This window comes from Jaculus jaculus, chromosome 3, assembly GCF_020740685.1.
Source record: "Jaculus jaculus isolate mJacJac1 chromosome 3, mJacJac1.mat.Y.cur, whole genome shotgun sequence".
Lineage (NCBI taxonomy): Eukaryota > Metazoa > Chordata > Mammalia > Rodentia > Dipodidae > Jaculus > Jaculus jaculus.
In genome coordinates this window covers 151,959,097-151,980,797 of record NC_059104.1, presented here as the reverse complement: position 1 = coordinate 151,980,797, position 21,701 = coordinate 151,959,097, and the positions used below count along the sequence as shown (strand labels likewise).

General features: G+C 42.5%; 1 protein-coding gene across 5 annotated transcripts in view; it reads right to left on the bottom strand.

Moving 5' to 3' along the window:
- The window catches only part of Adamtsl3 (ADAMTS like 3), a 336,164-nt gene that overhangs the window by 106,412 nt on the left and 208,051 nt on the right, over window positions 1-21,701 (bottom strand). For all 5 annotated transcript variants that reach the window (XM_045145013.1, XM_045145012.1, XM_045145015.1 and 2 more), the window contains exons 12-15: window positions 18,417-18,467; window positions 17,393-17,597; window positions 10,048-10,195; window positions 8,016-8,100 (exon numbers count right to left, since the gene is read on the bottom strand). In XM_045145013.1, coding sequence (XP_045000948.1) covers window positions 8,016-8,100; window positions 10,048-10,195; window positions 17,393-17,597; window positions 18,417-18,467 — 489 coding nt within the window. The remainder of the gene's footprint in view (window positions 1-8,015; window positions 8,101-10,047; window positions 10,196-17,392; window positions 17,598-18,416; window positions 18,468-21,701) is intronic.

Genomic DNA, 21,701 nt, shown 5'->3' with positions numbered 1-21,701 from the left:
TTGCTGCACAGGTGTGAGGACCTGAGTGGGGGTCCCAGAACCCGTGTAAGATTCTGGGCACTGTGGCATGTACCTGTAATCCCAGTGCTGGGGAGGTGAAGACATGCAATCACTGGGGCCTACTCGCTAGCTAGACTACCCAAATCAGTGAGGTGAGCTCTAGGTTTAGCAAGAGTCCCTATCGCAAACACTAAGGTGGAAAGTCACTTTTCAAGGTACTGAGCATCAACCTGTGACCGCCACAACATGTGCACATATGCACCTACGTATACTTATGTACCCACATGCAAATGAACACACATAAACACACGCATGCACACCTCACACATACGCGTACAAAACTAATAAAATAATTGAAACAATATGGTCCTAGCAGTGACATGTTACTTCACTCATTGACGGCACTATCAAACGGAGCAGTTAATATCAAAGCTCAGTTAATAACTCTCGGTTAATACTTCAGAAAGAAATAAATTTAATTCCTTAAGTTAAAAAATCAACTTCTCAATTTAGAAATTTTAATTAATTTTTATATGTCACGTGTCAATGTGAATTCCCCAACGAACTTAAGTTCAGAACAAAAGATGACTAACAAGACAGATTTAAAAAAAAAGAAAAAAGACAATTTCTCCATGTTATCAAAAGTGCGGGAGAGAAGAGCTATGGGAATGCAGCAGCAAAAGACATCAGCACTGACTTTCCAAAGGGAAATTTGAGTAGAAATTAAAGGCTTTCAATGTACCTAGCATCTGGTCCTGAAATTCCACCCTAGCAAGGATGTCCAAATGAGATAATTAAGAGAGCTTGAAATTTGCTGTGCTTTGGTTTATTATGATAAATAATTAGAAAAAGAAAAAAAAGAACAGAAACTTCAGACAACCACGGAGATCTTTACTGTAGAGTCCAGTAGTGATGTCACAACTTCCCTGGTTAATATCCTAAAAGTGCTACTCCCCCAGCTAAAGTACAAGAGCTTAGGGAACCCAGAAGACCTCCAAACTTCGCTTTCCTGGGCAGTTGTGTCCTTGCTGACATTCATGCTCCCTCCATCCCGCAAGGCCCTTCGCACCTAGCTCACAACAGCCAGCAAGGCGTATATGGGTGAACTGGCCTACACACTCACTGTTCCAAGTACCTGCTATCAGTGCTTCTGATGCTTTTGGGACTTTGAGATGCCATGTCTTCCAGGAAGTAATTCCTAACCTAATGTCATCTTACAATACTGTGACATAATTGCAATATGCTGTGACCTTACCATACCACAGTGCAGTCATTTAGGATGGTTGAAACTTGAATTCATGTCACCTGATATGATACCGAAGCTCTTTCTAGAACAGGCTGACTCTTTCTTACCAAAAAATGCTTAACACTGAAAGGGCTTTAGATTTGGGATTATTTATTTATTTATTTATTTATTTATTTATTTATTTGACAGAGAAAGAGGTGGGGAGAGGGATAGAGAGAATGGGTGCACCAGGGCCTTCAGCCACTGCAAACGAACTCCAGATGCGCGCAGCCTCTTGGGCATCTGGCTAGCGTGGGTCCTGGGGAATCGAACCTGGGTTCTTTGGCTTTGCAGCCAAATGCCTTGACCACTAAACCATCTCTCCAGCCTGGATTTTTTTTTATTATTTCTTTATTAGAGTCAGAGATAGAGGGATAGATAGAGAGAGAGGGAGCCAGAGAGACAGCGAGAGTGAGAATGGGCGCACCAGGGCTTCCAACCACTGCAAATGAACTCAACAAACTCAACATGTGCACTCCTTTGTGCATCTGGCTAACATGGGTCCTGGGGAATTAAACCATTGGCTTTGCAGGAACACGCCTTAACCGCTAAGCCATGCCTCCAGCCCCAGATTTTTTTTAAAGTGAGCACATGTGCATATACCTAATGAAGTATCTTGAGGACAGGAAACAAGTTTGAGAAAAAAATTTGTTCCTTAGATATCTTATGCACAAAGCCTGAAAATAATTTTCTGTAATGTTTTTAGTGTGTCTGCATTTAAAAATTTTATTTTTATTATGTATTTGTGTGCATGCTTATGTTTGTTTTTCATATATACGTGTGTATGGCTGCCCAAATGCCACAGCACATAGGTCAAGGTCAAAGGATAACCTTGGGGTGTTTCTCCTCTCCTTCTACCTACTTTTCAGACAGTCTCTCTTACTATTGTAGCTGCTATTTTTGAGCTTTCCAGAACCTCCTGACTCTTCCTCCCATTGCCACATGTGGGCTGGAATTATAGACACATGCCTCAAGCTTTACATGGGTGTTGAGAATAATCACACTTGGGTCAGCAGGCTTACAAGCAAGTGCCTCTATTGAACCATTTCCCCAGCTTCGTGTTTGTATTTTAACCACAACCTATCACGTGAAATCAGGTCTGGAATTTTCAACCTGTGGTATCATGTTGGTGCTCAAAAATCTACAAAGTTTTGAAGCATTCTGAATATTGTATGGTTTGGATTGGACTTGCTCACCTTGCCTTCCAATCATAGTCCACCACTGAATAGCTCTGAGATGTTGGAAAATTCCTGAATCTTTCTATGAGTTCATTTGCACAGCCTTCACATGAAGATAACAGCACCTCCTGATAGGATTATTGTGAGAATTAAATAACTTAATCCCTGCAGAAGATTTAGAACGTGGTCTGGCTCAAAGGAAGCCCTTGGTATTAGCAGTGGTTAGAAAAACAGATTCCTGAAATACAACCCAATCTGGTTTTTAGCAAATGCAATATCCACAAATAGAGAAGCCAAAATAGCAGCGAAGAAAACATGCAAAATGCCTCAGTGCGTCCTATTTCTTTAGTTTTCCATATATGAAAAATGGGAGCGAGGGTAGCAAAGCGGGAGAGGTGTTGAGAAGCCTGTGGAGAGGAGGAAGGCTCCAGGGAGGAACTCAAAACAATGATGAGTCCTTTCAACCGTGAGCACATTCCATAGCTGACAGCTAGAGAGGTCACAACTGAAGCTCCCTTGGCTCAGCATCACATACTCTAATTTTTACTTTCCCAATTAAAACAAAAAGCCTTTTGAACATCCGCTCCCTGTGTAAATTCAGAGTTTGGGCCATGGTAAACCACAGCAGCAGAAGTATTTATCTTCTCCAGGCTGGCTTGGCAGGCTTGCCTCCAGGGATCTGAAATACAGCTGGGCTCTTCCTCTCACTCATTGTCAGCAAGCAAGCATCCCAGACCACAAAAGAGAGTGGTAATAAAAGGATGAACTGGAAGCTGAGATATGTTGTGGTTTTGTTTGGAAATGGAGGGAATGAATAGAGTCAGAAGTGGCAGGAAACTATAAACTTTACACCAGCCCGCCGGGAAGAATTATGCAGGACGATTGCGTAGAGACCTCAGGGGGAGAGAAGCTAGAAGTGGGGAAAAGGCCAGAGAAAAAGAGCTGTAGGCTCAGGACTCCACAGAGCAGGGAAAGTGTGATCTCTTTCAGTAGTAAAGAGCTCATCAGCTTTGCTCTGTCAGTGAAGGGCGGTGAACCCCAGGAAAGTAAGAGGGGGCTGACAGAAATGCAGGCGTGGGGTGACTATGTGCGGCACTAGCTGGAGCTTGCCGAGCATCGCTCTTCTCATTCATTAGTGTGATTAGCGTTTTCTGAATTTTCAAGGAACTTTAGGGACTACCTATCTGACCTACTCGTTCCCATCCCAGATGTGCATTCACCCCCTCTACCCCAAAGTGACCTGGGGTGCATGTTAAAAATGCTGGTGCCACCAGGTATAGTGGTGCATGCACACTTATCATCTCAGTAATTGTGAGGCAAAGGCAGGGCGAGTGTGTATTTGAAGATAGCCTGGGCTACATACTGAGCTCAAAGCCAGTCTAAGCTACGCAGCAAAACCCTGCCTCAAAATAATAACAAAATGCTGCTGAATGAATTCTCAGAGACAAAAAGTAACACAAATCCAGACATAGTGGCACGCACCCTCAGTCCCAGCACTTGGGAGGCAGAGGTAGCAGGATCTCTTGAGTTCAAGGCCACCCTGAGGCTACATAGTGAATTCCAGGTCAGCCTGGGCTAGACTGAGACCCTACCTCGGAAAACAAACAAAAACCCCCAAAAAAGTAGCATAGAAATTACCATTGTCTAGATGGGTAGAAAATCAGACTTACTGTTTAGTAAGTGCAGAATTTATGTGTGGGATGATGGATAATAAGTTGAATGTTCTAGTGCCACTGACCTTCACACTTTAACATGAATGTTTTGCATTACTGATACCCCTGTCCTGAAAAATGTTGATGATAGATCATCGCCCCCAGCAGGTTTGATTCTAATAATCACTTTATTTATTTTTTAAATGTGTGTGTGTGTGAGAGAGAGAGAGAGAGACACAGAGAGAGAGAGAATTGGCATGCCAAGGCCTCCAGCCACTGCAATTGAACTCCAGACACATGTGCCCCCTTATGCACATGTGCAACCTTGCATGCTTGCATCACTGTGTGTCTGGTTTACATGGGACCTAGAGAGTCGAACGTGAGTCCTTAGGTTTCACAGGCAAGTGCCTTAACCACTAAGAAATCTCTCCAGCCCAAATCACTTTTTTTTTGGGGGGGGGGTGGGGAGGCTTTTGGAGAAAGGATCTCATACCATAGCTCAGACTGGCCTTGGAACTCACAGCAATGCTCCTGCTTCAATCTCCGGAGGACTGAGATAATAGGTATGAGCCACCATCCTGGCTTCATTCCATCTTAAAATTGTCCAGGTAAGTCTGACAACAGTGACGTGAGGACCTTTTTTAAAAGCCATTATTCTTAAGCCTGATCCCCTCTCAGGAATGTACACTGCTGTGTGCATGAATGTTAGCTATGTATTCTCTGATCAGCAGGCTGGGGCAGTTTTGGTGGCCCACAGAAAGCAAGAGTGGTCTTGAGTTGCTCACTGTGGATACTCAGTGATGAGCATGTGGGATTCACTGCCTTGCAGTTTTCTATAATGAAAATGATTTTCAGGATAACTCTGATGGTAGGGATTTCCCATGGAGACAGGAGGGTGATGAAGGGCATGGAGGCCATCAGCAGCCTGGTGTGAGCCAGCATGGCTGAGGATCTCACTCAAGCCAAAGCAAGGCAGTGGCCAGAAACAGGGTTCCTTGAGGACAGGTAGAAACCTCTGGGGGCATGTGGAAGTGTTTGAATATTTTAATGCTGCAAAGAAAGAATCCCACTTGTGCTTGGTTTGGTGGCTATGCAGGGACTGGGAGGGAGAAGAAGAAGTTAGAAAACTGTTGTAGATGTTCTAGGAAAGTGAGTTGAAGATGGCAGTGGGAATGGAGCTGGAACCAAGGAAGACTTTGGAAGCTATAGTCGGGCCAATTACACAGAAGGAAATAATGAGAAATCAGTGGCAGTGACTCTGGGCTTCTATCAGCCAGAGGAGGCCATGCAGAAAGTAAGCAATTGCTGTCTAATTGCTTCTAAGAACCAAGCATTCTGGTAGGACCCATAACCCTTGGCTGAGAATTTAGCTCTTCCTTAGGGACAGCAAATTCCCTTCGTAGACCCCTCAGATATCTTTTGTCTGTGAGTTCCTTGCTCTACAAGATCCTAGATCAGGGCTGGGAGAAAACTCTGGAGGCATTTAGCCCAGTGCTCTCCATGTACAGTTCAGAGTCAAAGCAATTTTAACTTTCTTTTCTAAAATCCTTATGATCTTTTAAATATGTTAAGACTGTTCTAATTTCAAGTGAAAAACAGCAACACACACACCACACACACACACACACTTTTCTACCTGCCTATCCATCCTCATCCCTCCAGTTAGTGGTCATATACCCAATATCTCATTGACTTTATAGTTGGAAATTTATTTCTCAAGATCTCTACAATGCTTGCTTCTCTCTCCTTTGGATAGTACTATCCCACAGAGAACTAAAAGTGACTTGCTCATCAGACACTCAACTTTGCCTCATCCTTCACCGTTTTTCCTTGGCCTCCTCTGAGATTTGAACCCTAGCTGCTGTGCCGTTTCCTCTCTTGGTCTGTGCAATAATGAACTGGTCTGGGGGGGGGGTCTTACCTCTTCCTAGGCTCCCTGCATTATTCCATCACATTCCTCCTCTTCCAGTCTTTCTCTAGATCTCTAAGCCTCTTTCATGAGACCCAAATTCCCTTTATTCAATCTCTCTGGCCTCCTTCATCCTTCACAGCATCTACGGTTCCTTCTGTGGTCCCTGTCAGGCCTGTTCATGCAAAAATGTAGGAGTGTTCTTACTGCAGTGTGCCAGTGCTCTTGGCCAGCGTCACTGAAGGCATGGTGCCTTGTCAGAGGGAAGTAATTCACACTTCCCTGGGGTCCACTGCTGGGCTAGGCCATAGTTAAAAGGGACACTGACAAATGAGAGTGTTCTGCAAACAGCCGTGAGGTTGGCAAGAGATATGAAAATAGCACATGAAACCAGCTAAGAAGGCAAGATTGATGAGTTTGCAAAATGCAAAGCTCTTGGAATCCATGACAGCTCTCTCTATAGTTATGAGAACTTCTATTTCCCTGGCAGGGGAGATACCATGATCATGAAACTTAGCAGAACTTACCACCTGAGATAGAAAATAAATGTGCCTTCTTCTGTCTCAGAAAACAGAAATTGAAAAGGAGACTACTTGTGGGACAATAAGATAAAACAATCTTACAAGCAGCTTGGGCTGTTCAGCACAAGAATGAGTTGCGTCTTAATGCAATGAACCCTGACCACTGCTGAAGGGATTGAGTGGTTCTAAGGAAGAGACCCAGGGTGCTGTGGTGTGGGGAAATGGACTCATGATATTATGTGTATCAGAGCAGAGAATCGCCACTATTAATGCTGAGCCCTTACATGGGCCTTATTTTTCCTGCATCGCATTCCCTCTATTTATAAAGGAGGAAGCTGGGGTTGATGTCTGAGGGATATGAGCCAGATGGCTGCTGGGATTTCTTTCCTGTCACATCTGTGAATTTCTTTCCTTCTAACTAGCTTGTCAGCACTGCAGACTCACTCCGTCCACTGTGGAACCAGCTGTCCTGACCAATTATGTGAGTTTCTCACGGATGCTGCTGTTCTGATAGACTCCTGGGCTAGAAAACAGAGTGCAGCCATGTATCCTCCCTCTTTCTTGGTCTCTCTCTGCCTCAAGAATATTTTAATTTTATTTATTTATTTATTTGACAGAGAAAGAGGGAGGGAGAAAGAGAAAGAGAGAAAGAGAGAGAGAGAGAGAGAGAGAATGGGCATACCAGGGCCTCCAGCCACTGCAGATGAACTCCAGATGCATGCACCCCCTTGTACCGCTGGCTAACGTGGGTGCTGGGGAATTGAATCTGCGTCCTTTGGCTTTGCAGGCAAAAGCCTTAACCACTAAGCCATCCCTCCAGCCCCCAAGAATGTTTATTTGATTTGCTTTTGAGTCTGCCTTTCTGTTGCTCCAGCCTCATCGGGTCATATGTATATAATAGCCATTGAATTTTGAGTTGGAATGGGCTACCCTTTACATACATCTAAGAATGAGACACGTAAGGTTGCATAGTGAATGGCGGTTGTTCACAGCTCTAGGACACACAGTACCAGGCTGCTCATATCTCCCTCTGCCACATCAGCTCTGGGATTTCTCCTGGTAATCACCCTGGACGCCCTCATGTGCTCAAGCATCATCGGCTGTATAGAGATTGGCCATGATTTAACTCTAGACCAATTGGCTTATTTTTATAGTATGGGGATAGTCCCTGGTTCAGTCATATGTGCTAATCTAAGAATTATCCCTGGTCTCTTCCACGTAAGAGGACGGGGGCCTGCTCTGAGTTAAAGAACACTGCTCTTTTCTGTGCTTCTCACACCGACTGCCAAAGTCGGACTGCTGAATTGTGAAATCAAGAAAACTTCTAGCCAGCTCATGCTCTCTGGAGTCTGTAAATCCAGGTCATTTGGATCCTAAATGTATTGTTGAACTCCAATGAGCACAAAAATTACATATATCATGTTAACTGGTTATGCTCTGATTATGCCCTAAAAAAATCTCTGGACTCACGTTGGTTCCTCTGTTGCTATTCTGGTTTCTTCTAGTTCTTGTGCTTGTTTCAGCCAAGGTAATTTAGCTTCTACTGGACTTTTTTCTGAGGGAGAAACAGAACATAAACAATAAGTGTAATTACTATCAATCATTAAGGAGTTGGATGCATGCTCATTATTGGTTGGAGATTTTATTAACACAGAGCTTATATTTTTCAGTTGCACAGTACATTCACTCCTGGAATAAATAAAATATTTTGACATTGTTTTAAATTAACACATTAAAAATGCAACCAAAATGACCCCCATGATACAGTTGAATGTGGTCTCAAAGTTAAACTTAACAATGTCTTTTATAAATCAAAACCGATTTCTGTTCTTTGCTTACTAAAGCTCTTACTTCAACAAGATCAGATTGCATCCTTTTGCCACAAATTCTTCTTGCTCACTGAATGCAGAACTTAATAGGGAAGCAAATATCATGGAACCTAATAAGGTTGGGAGTGAGTCTGCATGACATTTTATCCAGATTTTCACTGTTGTAGGAAATAAGCAACTACATGCTCATGAAAAAGTCAGCTTCATTCCCCTTTCTGTGCTTTGAAGTCTCCATACATAAGAGGAGAGAAATAATTTAGCTATGAGGTGAGAAAGAAAATAACTCAGAGCTGCTTCATGGAAATTGCAAACACTAAGAAAATGTCTGTGGAAGTACCACTGAAGGCAGAAGAAAAAAAATCAAAGCTTCACCAGTGGGGTTTTATAATGACTGCGTATGCCTGTCATAGCAACCAGTGATGTTTTTTGCAAGATAGACTCATTCAAACAAATTGTGGGCTAAGGAACTGTGAGATGACCTGTACAGATAATGAACCAAGAGTTCATGAGGAAATTTTCTCCATCCTCTCTAAAGTATCAAGGAAGGGTCCTTGCACACAGGCAAACAGTTTTTGTCCATTTTAAGAAGGAAGCTACTCATCATAAGGATTGGTTGTGTCTCACTAAAGCACATGGGAACAGTCATGTGTAGAGAGGGGCTAATATCTGAGAAGTGATGCCAGGGGCTTGGTAACCATGGATATCTATCCGTTTTCACGGATTCACATGGGGAAAATGAGAACTACAGGAGCAATTATAAACACACTCATAGACCTCTGCTGGAAACTGAAACTCTTCACTCATTCCATGCCCGGTGACACACGATGAAGATGGCACTGCCCCTCCATGAAGAAGGAGCACCTTAGTGGACAGGTGCCAAATGCTGTGGGAAAGAAAGGTGCCTCCAACCCCACTTCTTCCTTTGCCTGGTGTTTTTTTGAAGTCTGCACTCCCTCCTTTTCCTTCCCTTCTTTCTCTTTCCACTCCTTTTTCTTGGAGGCAGGAATGGCATCACATTTTAAAAAATATTATTTATTTATTTATTTGACAGAGAAAGAGAGGAGAGAAAGAGAGAGAGAGAATGGGCACGCCAGGACCTCCAGCCACTGCAAACGAACTCCAGATGTGTACTCCCCCTTGTGCATCTGGCTAACGTGGGTCCTGGGTCCTTCAGCTTTTCAGGTAAATGCCTTAACCCCTAAACTATCCCTCCAGCCCTGCATAACATAAAAAAAATTTTATTTATTCATTTGAGAGAGAGAGAGGCAGATAGAGATAAAAAGAGAATGGGCATGCCAGGGCCTCCAGCCACTGCAAATGATGCGCTCCCTTGTGCATCTGGCTCATGTAGGTCCTCGGGAGTCTAGCCAGGGTCCTTAGGCTTCACAGGCAAGTGCCTTAACCACTAAGCCATTTCCCCAGCCCTACATCACCTACTTTGATGTCCACCATGAAATGTCAGAAAAGCCTAGACAGGTAAGAACAATTCTATGCAAACCATTTCAACAGGGGCTCAGTTTCCCTGCCAGGTTCAACTTCCGTATCTGGGCCTACTGAAAACTGTCAATAAGGCCATTCTTTGAAAGAGAACAAGTGAAAGCTGAAGTGGCGCAATACTGAATGACAGCTGGAAGACCACATTTGGTTTTAGTCAAAACGCCCTCCCCACTCACCTTTGGGCTTATAGCACGGGACCGGGATGACACATTCCTCCTTGATGTGCAGCTTCAGTTGCGGGTTGCAGCCCCCCACGTGCTGCCCACGGTGGTTGATGCACAGGACCACCCGGTAGCGCAGCCCGCGGCCGCAGGTCACTGTACACTTCGGGAAGAGGAGGAGAAGCCAGTGAGAGCCTTTTTTTTTTTTGGTGTCATAGTCCTTATTTTATAACATGGGAACACAATGACTTCTTCCTAAACATTATATAAAGAAGTGCCTATATAAAGAACTGGGATGGAGCCAGGCGTGGTGGCGCACGCCTTTAATCCCAGCACTCAAGAGGCAGAGGTAGGAGGATCGCTGTGAGCTCAAGGCCACCCTGAGACTACACGGTGAATTCCATCCAGGTCAGCCTGAGCTAGAGTGAGACCCTACCTCGAAAAACCAAAAAAAAAAAAAAAAAAGAACTGGGATGATTCTGTTTCAGGGCTCTCCCTCACACAGCCTCCTTCCAGTTTTTAATTCAAAAAGTATTTTAAAATGAGGTCACAATTCAGGAAAATGCTCTGAAACCATACTTTGTTCTGAATCAAATATGCAAGAAACTTGGTAAAGGCCTTCTCAAGTTTTGCAATTATTTTTTTTTCTTTATTGTGTATGGTATGCGTATGGGCATGGGCATGGGTACTTGTGTGACTGTGCCTGGAGGCCAGGGTTTGACACTGGAGGCCTTCCTCAGTTGGACTCCACATTATTCTTTGAGTCTCTTGCTGAGGCCACTGCTTCTAGTTGACTAAGTAGGCACTGAGCCCCAGGGAATCCCGGTTTCTACCTTTTACCTCCCTTGCACCAAAGAGGCTTCAGGCATCATGTGCGGCATTGTCCATGGATACTGGGGATCTGAATTCAGCAGCAAGCACTCTGCGGAGTGAGCCATCCCCTCAGCCCCACCGAATTAAAATTCTGTATGGTATTTCCCAATTTGTGAGGTTGAAAATTTCACACCATGAATATAAAACATTAAATTTCAGTCAGTGCTAGAGGGGTAACTCCTCTATGCTGTTTGTGGCATTCTGGCAAAGCTACTGTCATGTGACAAGACCATCATAGAACATTCAGATGAACAGTGGGAGAAAACTGCTGGAGATTAAAGTCATCAAAACACTGTGCTGCCTCTTTCTGACTTCCTGTGGTGTTTGTCTTGAACTTGAGTTATCAGTTTACAATTGGGAAGTGTTTTTTTTTTTTTTTTTTTTTTTGTCTCTAACAGAGTGTTTTCAAGTCTTATGAAAGTCTAAGAAATCTCTGTAGGTTATCTGTATAGAAGTATGACAGTTCATATGCATGTATACCTGCTTTTTTTAAAATTACTATTGGACTTAACTTTTTGAACATATATTCACTGCACACGGGATAGGCTTCATAAAGACATGTTCATTCGAATGTATCATGTATTTTCTTCCTGTTCACTCCCTATTACTCCCCCCCCCACCGCATACCTTCTATTTCTCAAATAGCCTTCCTTCTTCTTTCATCATCACATATGATCTATGTCTATGTATATATTTACAGGTATATACTTGAAAAGTAGGTTTCACATATGAAGGAAAAGACATAACATTTGACTTCCTGAGTCTAGCTTTCTTCATTGAACTTGCATTGTTAATAGGGAAGCAAATATGAGCCTTGTAGAAATATTGAGAAGATGCCATCTGCCCCTTCCCCATCTTGTCTCACTGTGTTGTACTTGTCACAACACTGTGGCTCCCCTTACCTATGGTTTCACCTTCTATGATTTCAGTTGAATCATAGTCCAAAAACATTAAGTGGAAACTTCCAGATATAAACCATATACACATTTCCATAACTTTTGTTTCAGTATTTTATAACGGTTCTATTTTATTAGTTTATTAGTTCATTAATCTCTTACCACACTTAATTTTTAACTTAGACTTTCTGGTAGGTAGGTATATATAAGACATAAGACTGGTGTGCTCTGGAGTTTCAGCTCATCCCCTCCAGGTAAGGATGCCTATAGTACTGACATATTGTCAGGGTCAAACCCAGAATCCACACTTGGGTTGCTATCGGCTTTAAAAATATAATTCATTTTCTTATTCTAAATAAGCATCACTTCACCTCAATAGCCAATGTGGTGGTTTGATTCAGGTATACCCCATAAACTTAGGTGTTCTGAATGCTAGGTTCCCAGCTGATGGAGATTTGGGAATTAATGCCTCTTAGAGGCAGTGTATTGTTGGGGGCAGGCTTATGGATGTTATAACCAGTGTCCCCTTGCTAGTCTTTGGCACACTCTCCTGTTCCTGTTGTCCACTTTATGTAGGCCAGAGGGTGATGTCACCCTCTGCTCATGCCATTGTTTTCCCCTGCCATCATGGAGCTTCCTCTTGAGCTTGTAAGTCAAAATAAACCTCTTTTTCCGACAAAATTCTCGTGGTTGGGTGATTTTTACCAGCAATACAAACCTAACTGCAACAGTAAAGTGGTATCGAGGAGTGAAAATGCTGCTAGACACCTGACTGTGTGGCTTTGGCCTTTTGGAGCTGATTTTCAAGAGCAATGTGGAAGGATTTGAAATCTTGGCCTAAGAGATGACTTGCAATGCTGTAAGTACAGCTTGATGGACTATTCTGGTCAGAGTTGAAAGACCTGAATGCAGTAAGAACTATGGACTGTGAGGTTTGGCTTATGAGGGTGAGAAAGAGCTTTGCTTGGAGTGGCCTAGAAGCAGTGTGAGAGGTTTGCTGTGTTGCCCATGTCCTGAGAACTTGTGCAGGGTTGCTTTGCATAGAAACGGACTGATGTGAGCAGAGAGTTATGGCACAGAAAGAAATGTTGAGGCCAAAACTGCTGCCTATTTAGCTGCAACTGAGAGATTACAACCTTTGAGTTTGGGCCAGCTGACCTGCACTGAGGCAACAGGAAGAATGTAGACTCTTTTGAAGGGGCCTGAGTGCTCAAGGAATATCCTGTTCTTCAAAGTCTGCTTTATTCCCCCCTGGAATAACAAACTGGCACCCTACCTGGTATTGTGGACTATAAGAAATACAGGAGAAGTTCGTTGAGTTTGCAACACAGTCTTGTGTTTTGAAAATTGCCATGGGCAATGTGAAGCAGGTCTGCTGGATGCCTGGAAGGAGACCCGATGGAGCCATGGGGACCAGCTGTGTATTGTGGTGGAGACCCAGTGGAGATGCCAGGACCATGAGACAACTGCTAAGAAAAGCTGCCGGCCCCATTGAAGTTTTCCAGGACTGTGAGTATCCTAGCTGGAGGGGTGGAACTGAAACTCCAGAGACTTGTTCTTGGTTAGAATTATTGGACTTGGAGACTTGTCACTAGCTAGAGTTGTTGGACTTGGAGCTACAGAGTTTGGTGTTTGCCTTGTTTAAATCATCATTGCTTGTGTATTTCTTTGCTATGCCCAACACCATCTTTTGCAGTACAGTGTTTATTCTTTGCCATTATAGGTTTTTTTGGGAGGATTTTTTGGTTTTATGGCTCAGTTAAAAGACCTTGGATTACGGGAATGCATGAACATCATTGGAATTGATAAAAATTATGGGGACCTCTGATCTGGGAAGAGCCAGTAGTTCTTTGTACTTGCTGAGAAGCAGACATTGTCTGGCGCCTGTGATCATCTCTTTGGCCCTCCTGACACCATTGCAAGGCAGGCAGTGCACTCTCATTTAACAGATGGATTAAGCCATGGTTACCACCTAAGCATTCTTATGAGATCCCACAGGTCCTGAGAGGCAGGGTGGGATTTCTTCCTACTGCCAGTACTCGATCTATTTCCACAGCCCCTCTTTGGAGGGGAACGTAAGGTACATTGAATGAGATCAGATGGTTAACAAGACCTATGGGTTATATAAATGCTAATTGGTGCTGAAAAACTGAGAGGTCCTAATAACTGGGTAAAAGTCCATTTTCAACTGTGGTTGTAGTATCTTTGCTTTGAACAAAACTGAAAGAGAGTCCGATCAAATTACCAATCAGTGGATGCTTAAAAATGTGTGTTTCCTGTGTGTGGGGTATGGAAGTACATGGAGGCCAGAGATCGACAATAGGGGTCTTCCTCAGTTGCTCTCAACCTTGTTCTTTGAGATAGGGTCTCTCAAGGAATCTAGAGCTTACCTGGTTCTGGTAGACCAGCTAATGGCTGAAAATCAGGGATTCCCTGTTTTTACATCCTCAATGCTGGGATTATGGATATACCCCACCACATCCCATGTTTTCCATGGGCAAAATAAAAAAAATCAACAGTAAAACTAACAACAAAATTATTACTGAACCTACATCGCATTCTAGCATTGGGCATATGGATTATTTTAAGCTTCATTTTGCTGTGCAAAACAAACTAACTTCAAATGAAAATTTATTTTTTATGTATAATAAATACATATTTAAAAATATATCTTATTTATTTATTTGAGAGAGAGAGAGAGAAAGGGAATGGGTATGCCGGGGCCTCTAGCCACTGAAAACAAAATCCAGATGCATGCACCCCCTTGTGCATCTGGCTTATGTGGGTCCTAGAGAATCCAATCGGACTAGGATTATTTGGCTTTGCAGGCAAACACCTTAATCGTTAAGCCATCTCTCCAGCCCTATGATAACTTTTACTATAATTTAAATTATATTGTTTCAATTGGTTATTAAAGCTGAATTTAATAATAACTGAGTCCAAAGGAGTATTCTCGTTTTGCATGCATGTGGGGGGATGTGTATGTGTGTGGGGGTCTGTGTCCATGTGTATACAGATTCACATACCCTGTGCATTTGCATGTGGAGGCCAGGGGAGGACATCAGGTGTCCACCACTCATCCCTGTGATGTTTCCTTGAGACAGTCTCTCTCACTGATTCCAGCATTTGCCATTTCTAAAAGCCCCAGCTCTTCATTAGTTTCTGCTCTCCCACAGATGTACAGCCATGCCCAACTGTTTATATGGGTGCTAGGGAATCAAACTTGGGCTGCCTCAGGCCCCGTCAGACCCTCATGCCTGCACTAGAAGTGCTTCTAGTTGCTGAGCCACCTCTACAACTCCTAAATGAGCGTTCAATTATTTTGAGCCTTCTGGACACAGGGAACTGAAATAGTTGTGCCTATTATACATGGTTTCTTGGGGGAGAAGTAGAATAGTGTGAGCAAAAAGAGGCTTTAAGGCATGAAATTATATTATTTTCAGGATAAAAATATAGATAAAGTAGATGGAAAAGTGAATTGGAGAGGAGAAATATGCAAATCAAACAGTGTGTTTATGTTATTCATGAAAGTTGGTAAGGAGAGATATCATCCTGGCATTTAAGTTCCACTGGACACAGATTTTAAAAAAATACCATAACACATTAATTTAAAATGTCTGCATTCACCACACATCACATGTGATATTCTTTCCAATTGAACTTAATGGTAAAAGTATATATGTCAACTTAAATATGAGAAAGTATAACTAATTCTCCAAAATTATTTTAGGGAGAATGTGAATAATTTTTTTATCCCCACTGTCATAAAAGTATGGATGGAATTTGATATTAAGTTCATGAATATTGGAAAAAAAGACAAAGTAGGTTTTCACCTACCCAACTCATGAATCTTCAAGCACCACTTCAAGTCCTACCTCTTTCCTGGAGCATTCCTGACACCTTTGGGAGAGTGACTCCCTCCACCTGCAGCCCCACCCCACTAATGAGCACGCAGGCACACTGCGTCATGGCTGTTTGCATGCAGCTGTGCACTGGACTCCAAGCTTTGGGAAGCAGAGACAAGTTTTCTTTACTTCCGCCATGGCACTCGACAGACACACTAAATAAATGACTAGCTAAATGCCAGTGCTCATACAAAATAGCAAGCATATAAAAAAGGCACAGAAACTTGAATCCAATATGCCTCACTCGGATATTCAATACAAGTACCTGTGTGACTCACTTTTTTATTTTGTTTTATTTGCAAGGAGAGAGAAAGAGAGATAGAGATAGATAGAGAAAGAGAGAGAGAATATGGGCACACCAGGGCCTCCAACCACTGCAAATGAACTTCAAATACAAGTGTAATCTTGCACTACTTGGCTTTACATGGGTTCTGGGGAATTGGACCCAGGCCATTAGGCTATACAATCATGTGCCTTAACCGTTGATCCATCTCTCCAGCCCTGTGTGGTTGGTTCACTTTTGACTAGTCCAGCTACTCTTCATATGTTCTGGAGGTTTATTTTCTCAACTCTCTCAATAGCCTAAATTAAGCTAATCTGACTGGCATGAGATCTTGTCTGGCCACTGGGAGGTTTCCCTTCTCTCAGTTTTTTTTTTCCTCCTCCCTTAATGATTTCTAAGTAAGTTATTTTCGTCTTGTCTTTCCTGATGTTTGGCTTTTTTTCCTCACTGACTTAAACTTACTGTTTGTCTCAAAAATTGGGCTGGAGAGATGGCTTAGTGGCTAAAGTGCTTGCCTGGGAACCCCAAGTACCCAGGTTTGATTCCCTAGTATCCACATAAGTCCAAATACACAAGGTGGTGCATTCATCTGGAATTTGTTTATAGTGGCTAAAGGCCCTGGTGCACACTCTCTATTTGCCCCTCTCAGTCAAATCAAAAAATAAAAATGTTAAAAAAAATTGTGCAGCTTCTTAATAACTACTGGAGCAGGACACATTTCTAATGTCATGTCAACCTTTCCATCTTAGTCTTTCATTTCTTATGAACATGGATTCTCTCTTCCATATAAATAAATTAGGGCCTCTTTCAACTTCTCATTGCTTCTCTCCAAGCTTTTGCTTGCTCAAATTCTACAGTTTTTCAAAGAGGGTTAACTGTTACAATGGTAGCAATGACTTCTTTTTTTTAAATTATCTTTTTTATTTTATAGAGAGAACTAGAGCAAGATAGAGAGAGAGAGAGGGAGAGAACTGGTGTGCCAGGGCCTTAGCCATTGTAATTAAACTCCAGATGCTTGTGCCATCTTATGGGCATGTATGACCTTGCAGTTGCCTCACTTTTGTGCATCTGGCTTACATGGGATCTGGAGAGTTGAACATGGGTCCTTAGGCTTTGCAGGCAAGCACCTTAACCGCTAAGCCATTTCTCTAGCCTAGCAATGACTTTATTGCTTGCTTTGGCACCTGCTCCTTCCAGATGTACTATAGTCCTTAACACTAACGAACGTTACCCACAGTGACACTTGTGGTCTCTCTTTCATTGTCCCTTGTCTTCCAGAGATCTTTCAGAATGCTGACTACATTTACATATAATTTTCATATCTTCTGGTGTTCTGTATAGTGCCAGGCATATAACAAATATGTGTTAAAACTCATATTTAATTAAAAATTCCCAAATCTTACCTGGGACCACTCCATGGCAATCCACTTGGGGCAGTCAAACAGGTTACAAGTCTGCATAACCTTGGGCTTGGGCGCATACATGCACTTCCATTCTTCCACTTGCAATATCTCTGCATGCATGGATTCCTCCACACACACGAAGCTCCGTCTCTGGATTCCTCCTCCACAGGACACAGAACATGCTGTCCAAGGATTATGTTCCCAGCTCAAAAGCAAACAAGTGAAAGCACATTAGTTATTTGTTCCTTGCTTGTTTATCCATGTTTACAACAATGGTTGCAAAAAGGATGTCTTCAAGTCATAAAGTCATGTCTCAGTTGAAAGAACACAAGTCATAAGACTTTAATCTTAATTGACACACACAGCTGCAGTCATGAGGAATGTATCATCTCCTCTGAATGTGAGGTTTCTATCAAACAGGGATTATATATACCTGCCTTAGTTACCCTTTAGAGGGCCATTGTGAGAATTCAATTAATTCAAACACAGAGTGTGAAATGCTCTTTAACCTGTCTCACCTGTAAATTACTGAAGGATAAAATTATTGAGAATATCAGAAAGAACCTTATTAGCTGGAAATTGTGGCACATGTCTGAAATATTAGCACTTGGTTAGTGGGTGCAAAAGGGTTATGAGTTCAAGGCTAGCCTTGGTTACACAGTGAGTTCAAGACCAGGCTGGGCTACAAGTAACCCTGTCTCAAACAAAACAACAGAAAAGACAATACTAATCATCTAGATTTCAAAGGGGATGTAGATTTCTGATCAATTACAGTACATTAACTCCTTCTATAAATACCCAGCAGTTCAAAATATGTTTGATACCTCCAGCACTGGGAAATAACACCATTAGAGGCAGCTCATTCCATCTAATTCTTTGAAAGCCTGTCTTTCTTATCATTGATTCTCTTGTCAAGGAGCCAGTGACTGTTGGTTGGACACAGCAGACTACTGCTACAGATGTTACAGGTCCTTGCCAACCATTTAGAGTATATTAGGAAAGTAAAAGGAAATACTTAACTCACCGAGGGAGAGGTTGGAAGTGGTCGTAGGGCATGATCTCTTTAAATCCATCACTACAAGTGAAACCACAGTGTGAATATCATTTCTAAATCAATCATAAACTTGGTAAGTGACTAATACAGGTCATTGTGAGGATATCATTCCCAAACCACTTAACACACTTGTTAATTGACCAACACAGACTTGACATTTCAAGAGACAGAGCTGTTTCAAATTGAAAGCCATGTATTATATGCCATCTGCCAAAGTTTAGCCAGTATCTCTTCCATTTTCCAGAGTGATGCTGACAAACATGAATACGAAAACAGTAGAATTAATATATGATGAATAGTAAAAAGGAAATAAGTGACATACTAATCAAATAAAAATTAGATAAATCTACCCTTTCCTTTTCACCATCATTAAGTGGTTAAAATATACTGATGCTATTAACAAGGTGTCATGTTGGATGAATCTTTTTTTTTTTTTAAATTTTTTTTTTTGTTTTTTATGTTTGTTTATTTGCAAGTGACAGAGAAAGAGAGAGAGAGAGAGAGAGAGAGAGAGAGAGAGAGAGAGAGAGAATGGGCACGCCAGGGCCTCCAGCCACTGCAAACGAACTCCAGACACATGTGCCCCCTTGTGCATCTGGCTAACGTGGGTCCAGGGGAATCGAGCCTCGAACCGGGGTCCTTAGGCTTCACAGGCATGCGCTTAACCGCTAAGCCATCTCTCCAGCCCTGGATGAATCTTCATAACATCACTCACTGTCATAGAATTTGTCCTTTCTAAGGTCTCTACTACTAATAATAACAAGTATTATTAAAAATGGGCAATGTGGAGATAGGAAATGCAATACTCAGAGCAGGCTTCCTTTCCTACTTGCACACTGTTGCCTTAGCCAGCTGGAAGGTAGTTGTGGGATTCTGGAACTTGATATTGGACTGTTATTTTAAGATACTGTAGGAAAGCCAGGAAACATGCTCAGGCAATCCAAGTCAGCAGGTACTAAATTATGCACTAGGACAGTTTATGCCTAACACTTTTTTTTTTTTTTTTTGCCTGGCATTAATACTTTCTGCTTTCTTCCACAATACATTATTTATATTGAGTTGAATGTGAACACCTCAAAAGTCAACATGTTGCAATGGGTGACCCAGTTTAAAGCCTAACGTAGTGAGCATCAGATATTCATGACTGGCAGACGGGCTGCACTTGGATGCTGGCAGATGCACTGTGCTCGGGTAAAGACATCTTGAATATACAGATATGTAAGATCAGATTATACTAAGCGGACTCACACAAGCACAGAAACAAAAATGCCACATGTTCTTGCTCACCTGTGGATCCTAAACTGGAATATTTTGAGTTGCAGGCATACCTGACAGACAATGCGAAGGACAGATGAGAGGGATGGAAAAGTTTGGGGCAAGGGGAAAGGGAGGATGGGAGGAGATATACACAAAACCAAATCCAAAATGAATTGGTACCATAGAAACCTTCCTCTGGGACACCAGACTAAAAGATGTAACCCTCAATAGGAGCATGGAGGGCTCGAAAGGTAAGAAGGGCCCTGAAGAGGGTATGATGAAGCCTAAGCCTAAAATATTTGGCCCTGGTTTGTAACTCTCAGTACCAGAAATTGGTTGCAACCCACATTGAGCTGTTGGTTGGAGAAGCCCACGGGGTTCCCCAAATAGGACAAGCTTCTTTCAAAGAACTGATTACCTGCCTAAGGGAAAGGTAAGATCCTATTGCTGAAGACACCACATGCTGCTGACACAGAACATTGAAAGATTCTGCTGAATCTGGAAAGAAGTCACCTCTCAGTAGGTTAGCCCATATAGTGCTGAAAAGTGCTACATGAACTGCTGGGGGAAAATGGCCAACAATGTTGTGAGCAAGCAGGAGACCCTCCTATATGAAAAAAAAAAAAAAGCCAAACAAGATGCACACATCTGTAAAATATCAGCACACAGCCTAGGTGGGTAACCAATGGCTCTCTTATTAGCTAAGAGATCAATTCAGTGGAAAGGAACTCATATCTGGAACTGGGAACCAAGTCAAAATCCTACGGAGACCAAAATTATGAACTCCAATGAGAAGTTCCCACTAGTCTTTGGCCAAAAGTGAGGCTACGCTCATCAAAATCTCTCTAAATTAACAATATTTATCCCCCTTAACCTATCCTGATCTCATTCACCATTGCAGAATCTGTTTCTCTTTTTCAGAAAACAGAAAAAACCAAGGACAACCAAAATTCATCAATAAACAAGACAGCTGACTCCTTAGCAGCAGGTGGGCCACCCTTAGTATAGCAGCCAGGGCCCAGGTGAGACCACAGAGGAAAGGGCAAGTCGAACAAGAGTGCTGCTTCTATGGTGTTGCAGTTACATTAACATTGCTGAGCAGCTTTGGGGGGAAAAAGGATTTATTTTGGCTCATAGACACGAGGGGAATTTCCATGATGGCAGGGGAAAACGATGGCATGAGCAGAGGGTGGACATCACCTCCTGGCCAACATAAGGTAGACAATAGCAACAGTAAGAGTGTACCAAACACTGGCAAGGGGAAACTGGCTATAACACCCATAAGCCCACCCCCAACAATATACTCCCTCCAAGAGGCATTAATTCCCAAATCTCCATCAGCTGGGAACCTAGCATTCAGAACACCTAAGTTTATGGGGGACACCTTAATCAAACCACCACATTCCACCCCTGGCCCCCATAAACTGATAACCATACATGATGTAAAACAATGCATTCATCCAACTTTAAAAGTCCTCATAGTTTTATCAATCCCAATGATGTTCAAACATCCCCATAGCACAAAGTCTTTTTAACTGAGCCCTAATACCAAAAATAAACCAAAATACTCATAATGACACAGAATAAACATTCACACTGCAAAAGATGGCATTGGGTACAGCAAAGAAATATTCAACTAATACAAGATTTAAACAGGGCAAACATCAAACTCTGTAGCTCCAAGTCCAACAATTCTAGCCAGCGATAAATCTCCAAATCCAATAATTCTAACCAGAAACAAGTCTCAAGTTCCAATTCTGCCCCTCCCTGGGCTATTCACAGTCCTGGAAAACTTCGTCTAGGGCTGGCAGCTCTCCTTAGAAGCCATCTCATGGTCCCAGCATCTTCATTGAGTCTCCACTGCAATCCAAGGTTCCTACTTATGGCTCCATCAGGTCTCCATTCAGGCATCTAGCAAACCTGCTTCACACTGCCCATGGTCATTTGCAAAACACAAGACTATGTTGCAAATTCAATGACCCTCTCTTTCCTGCATTT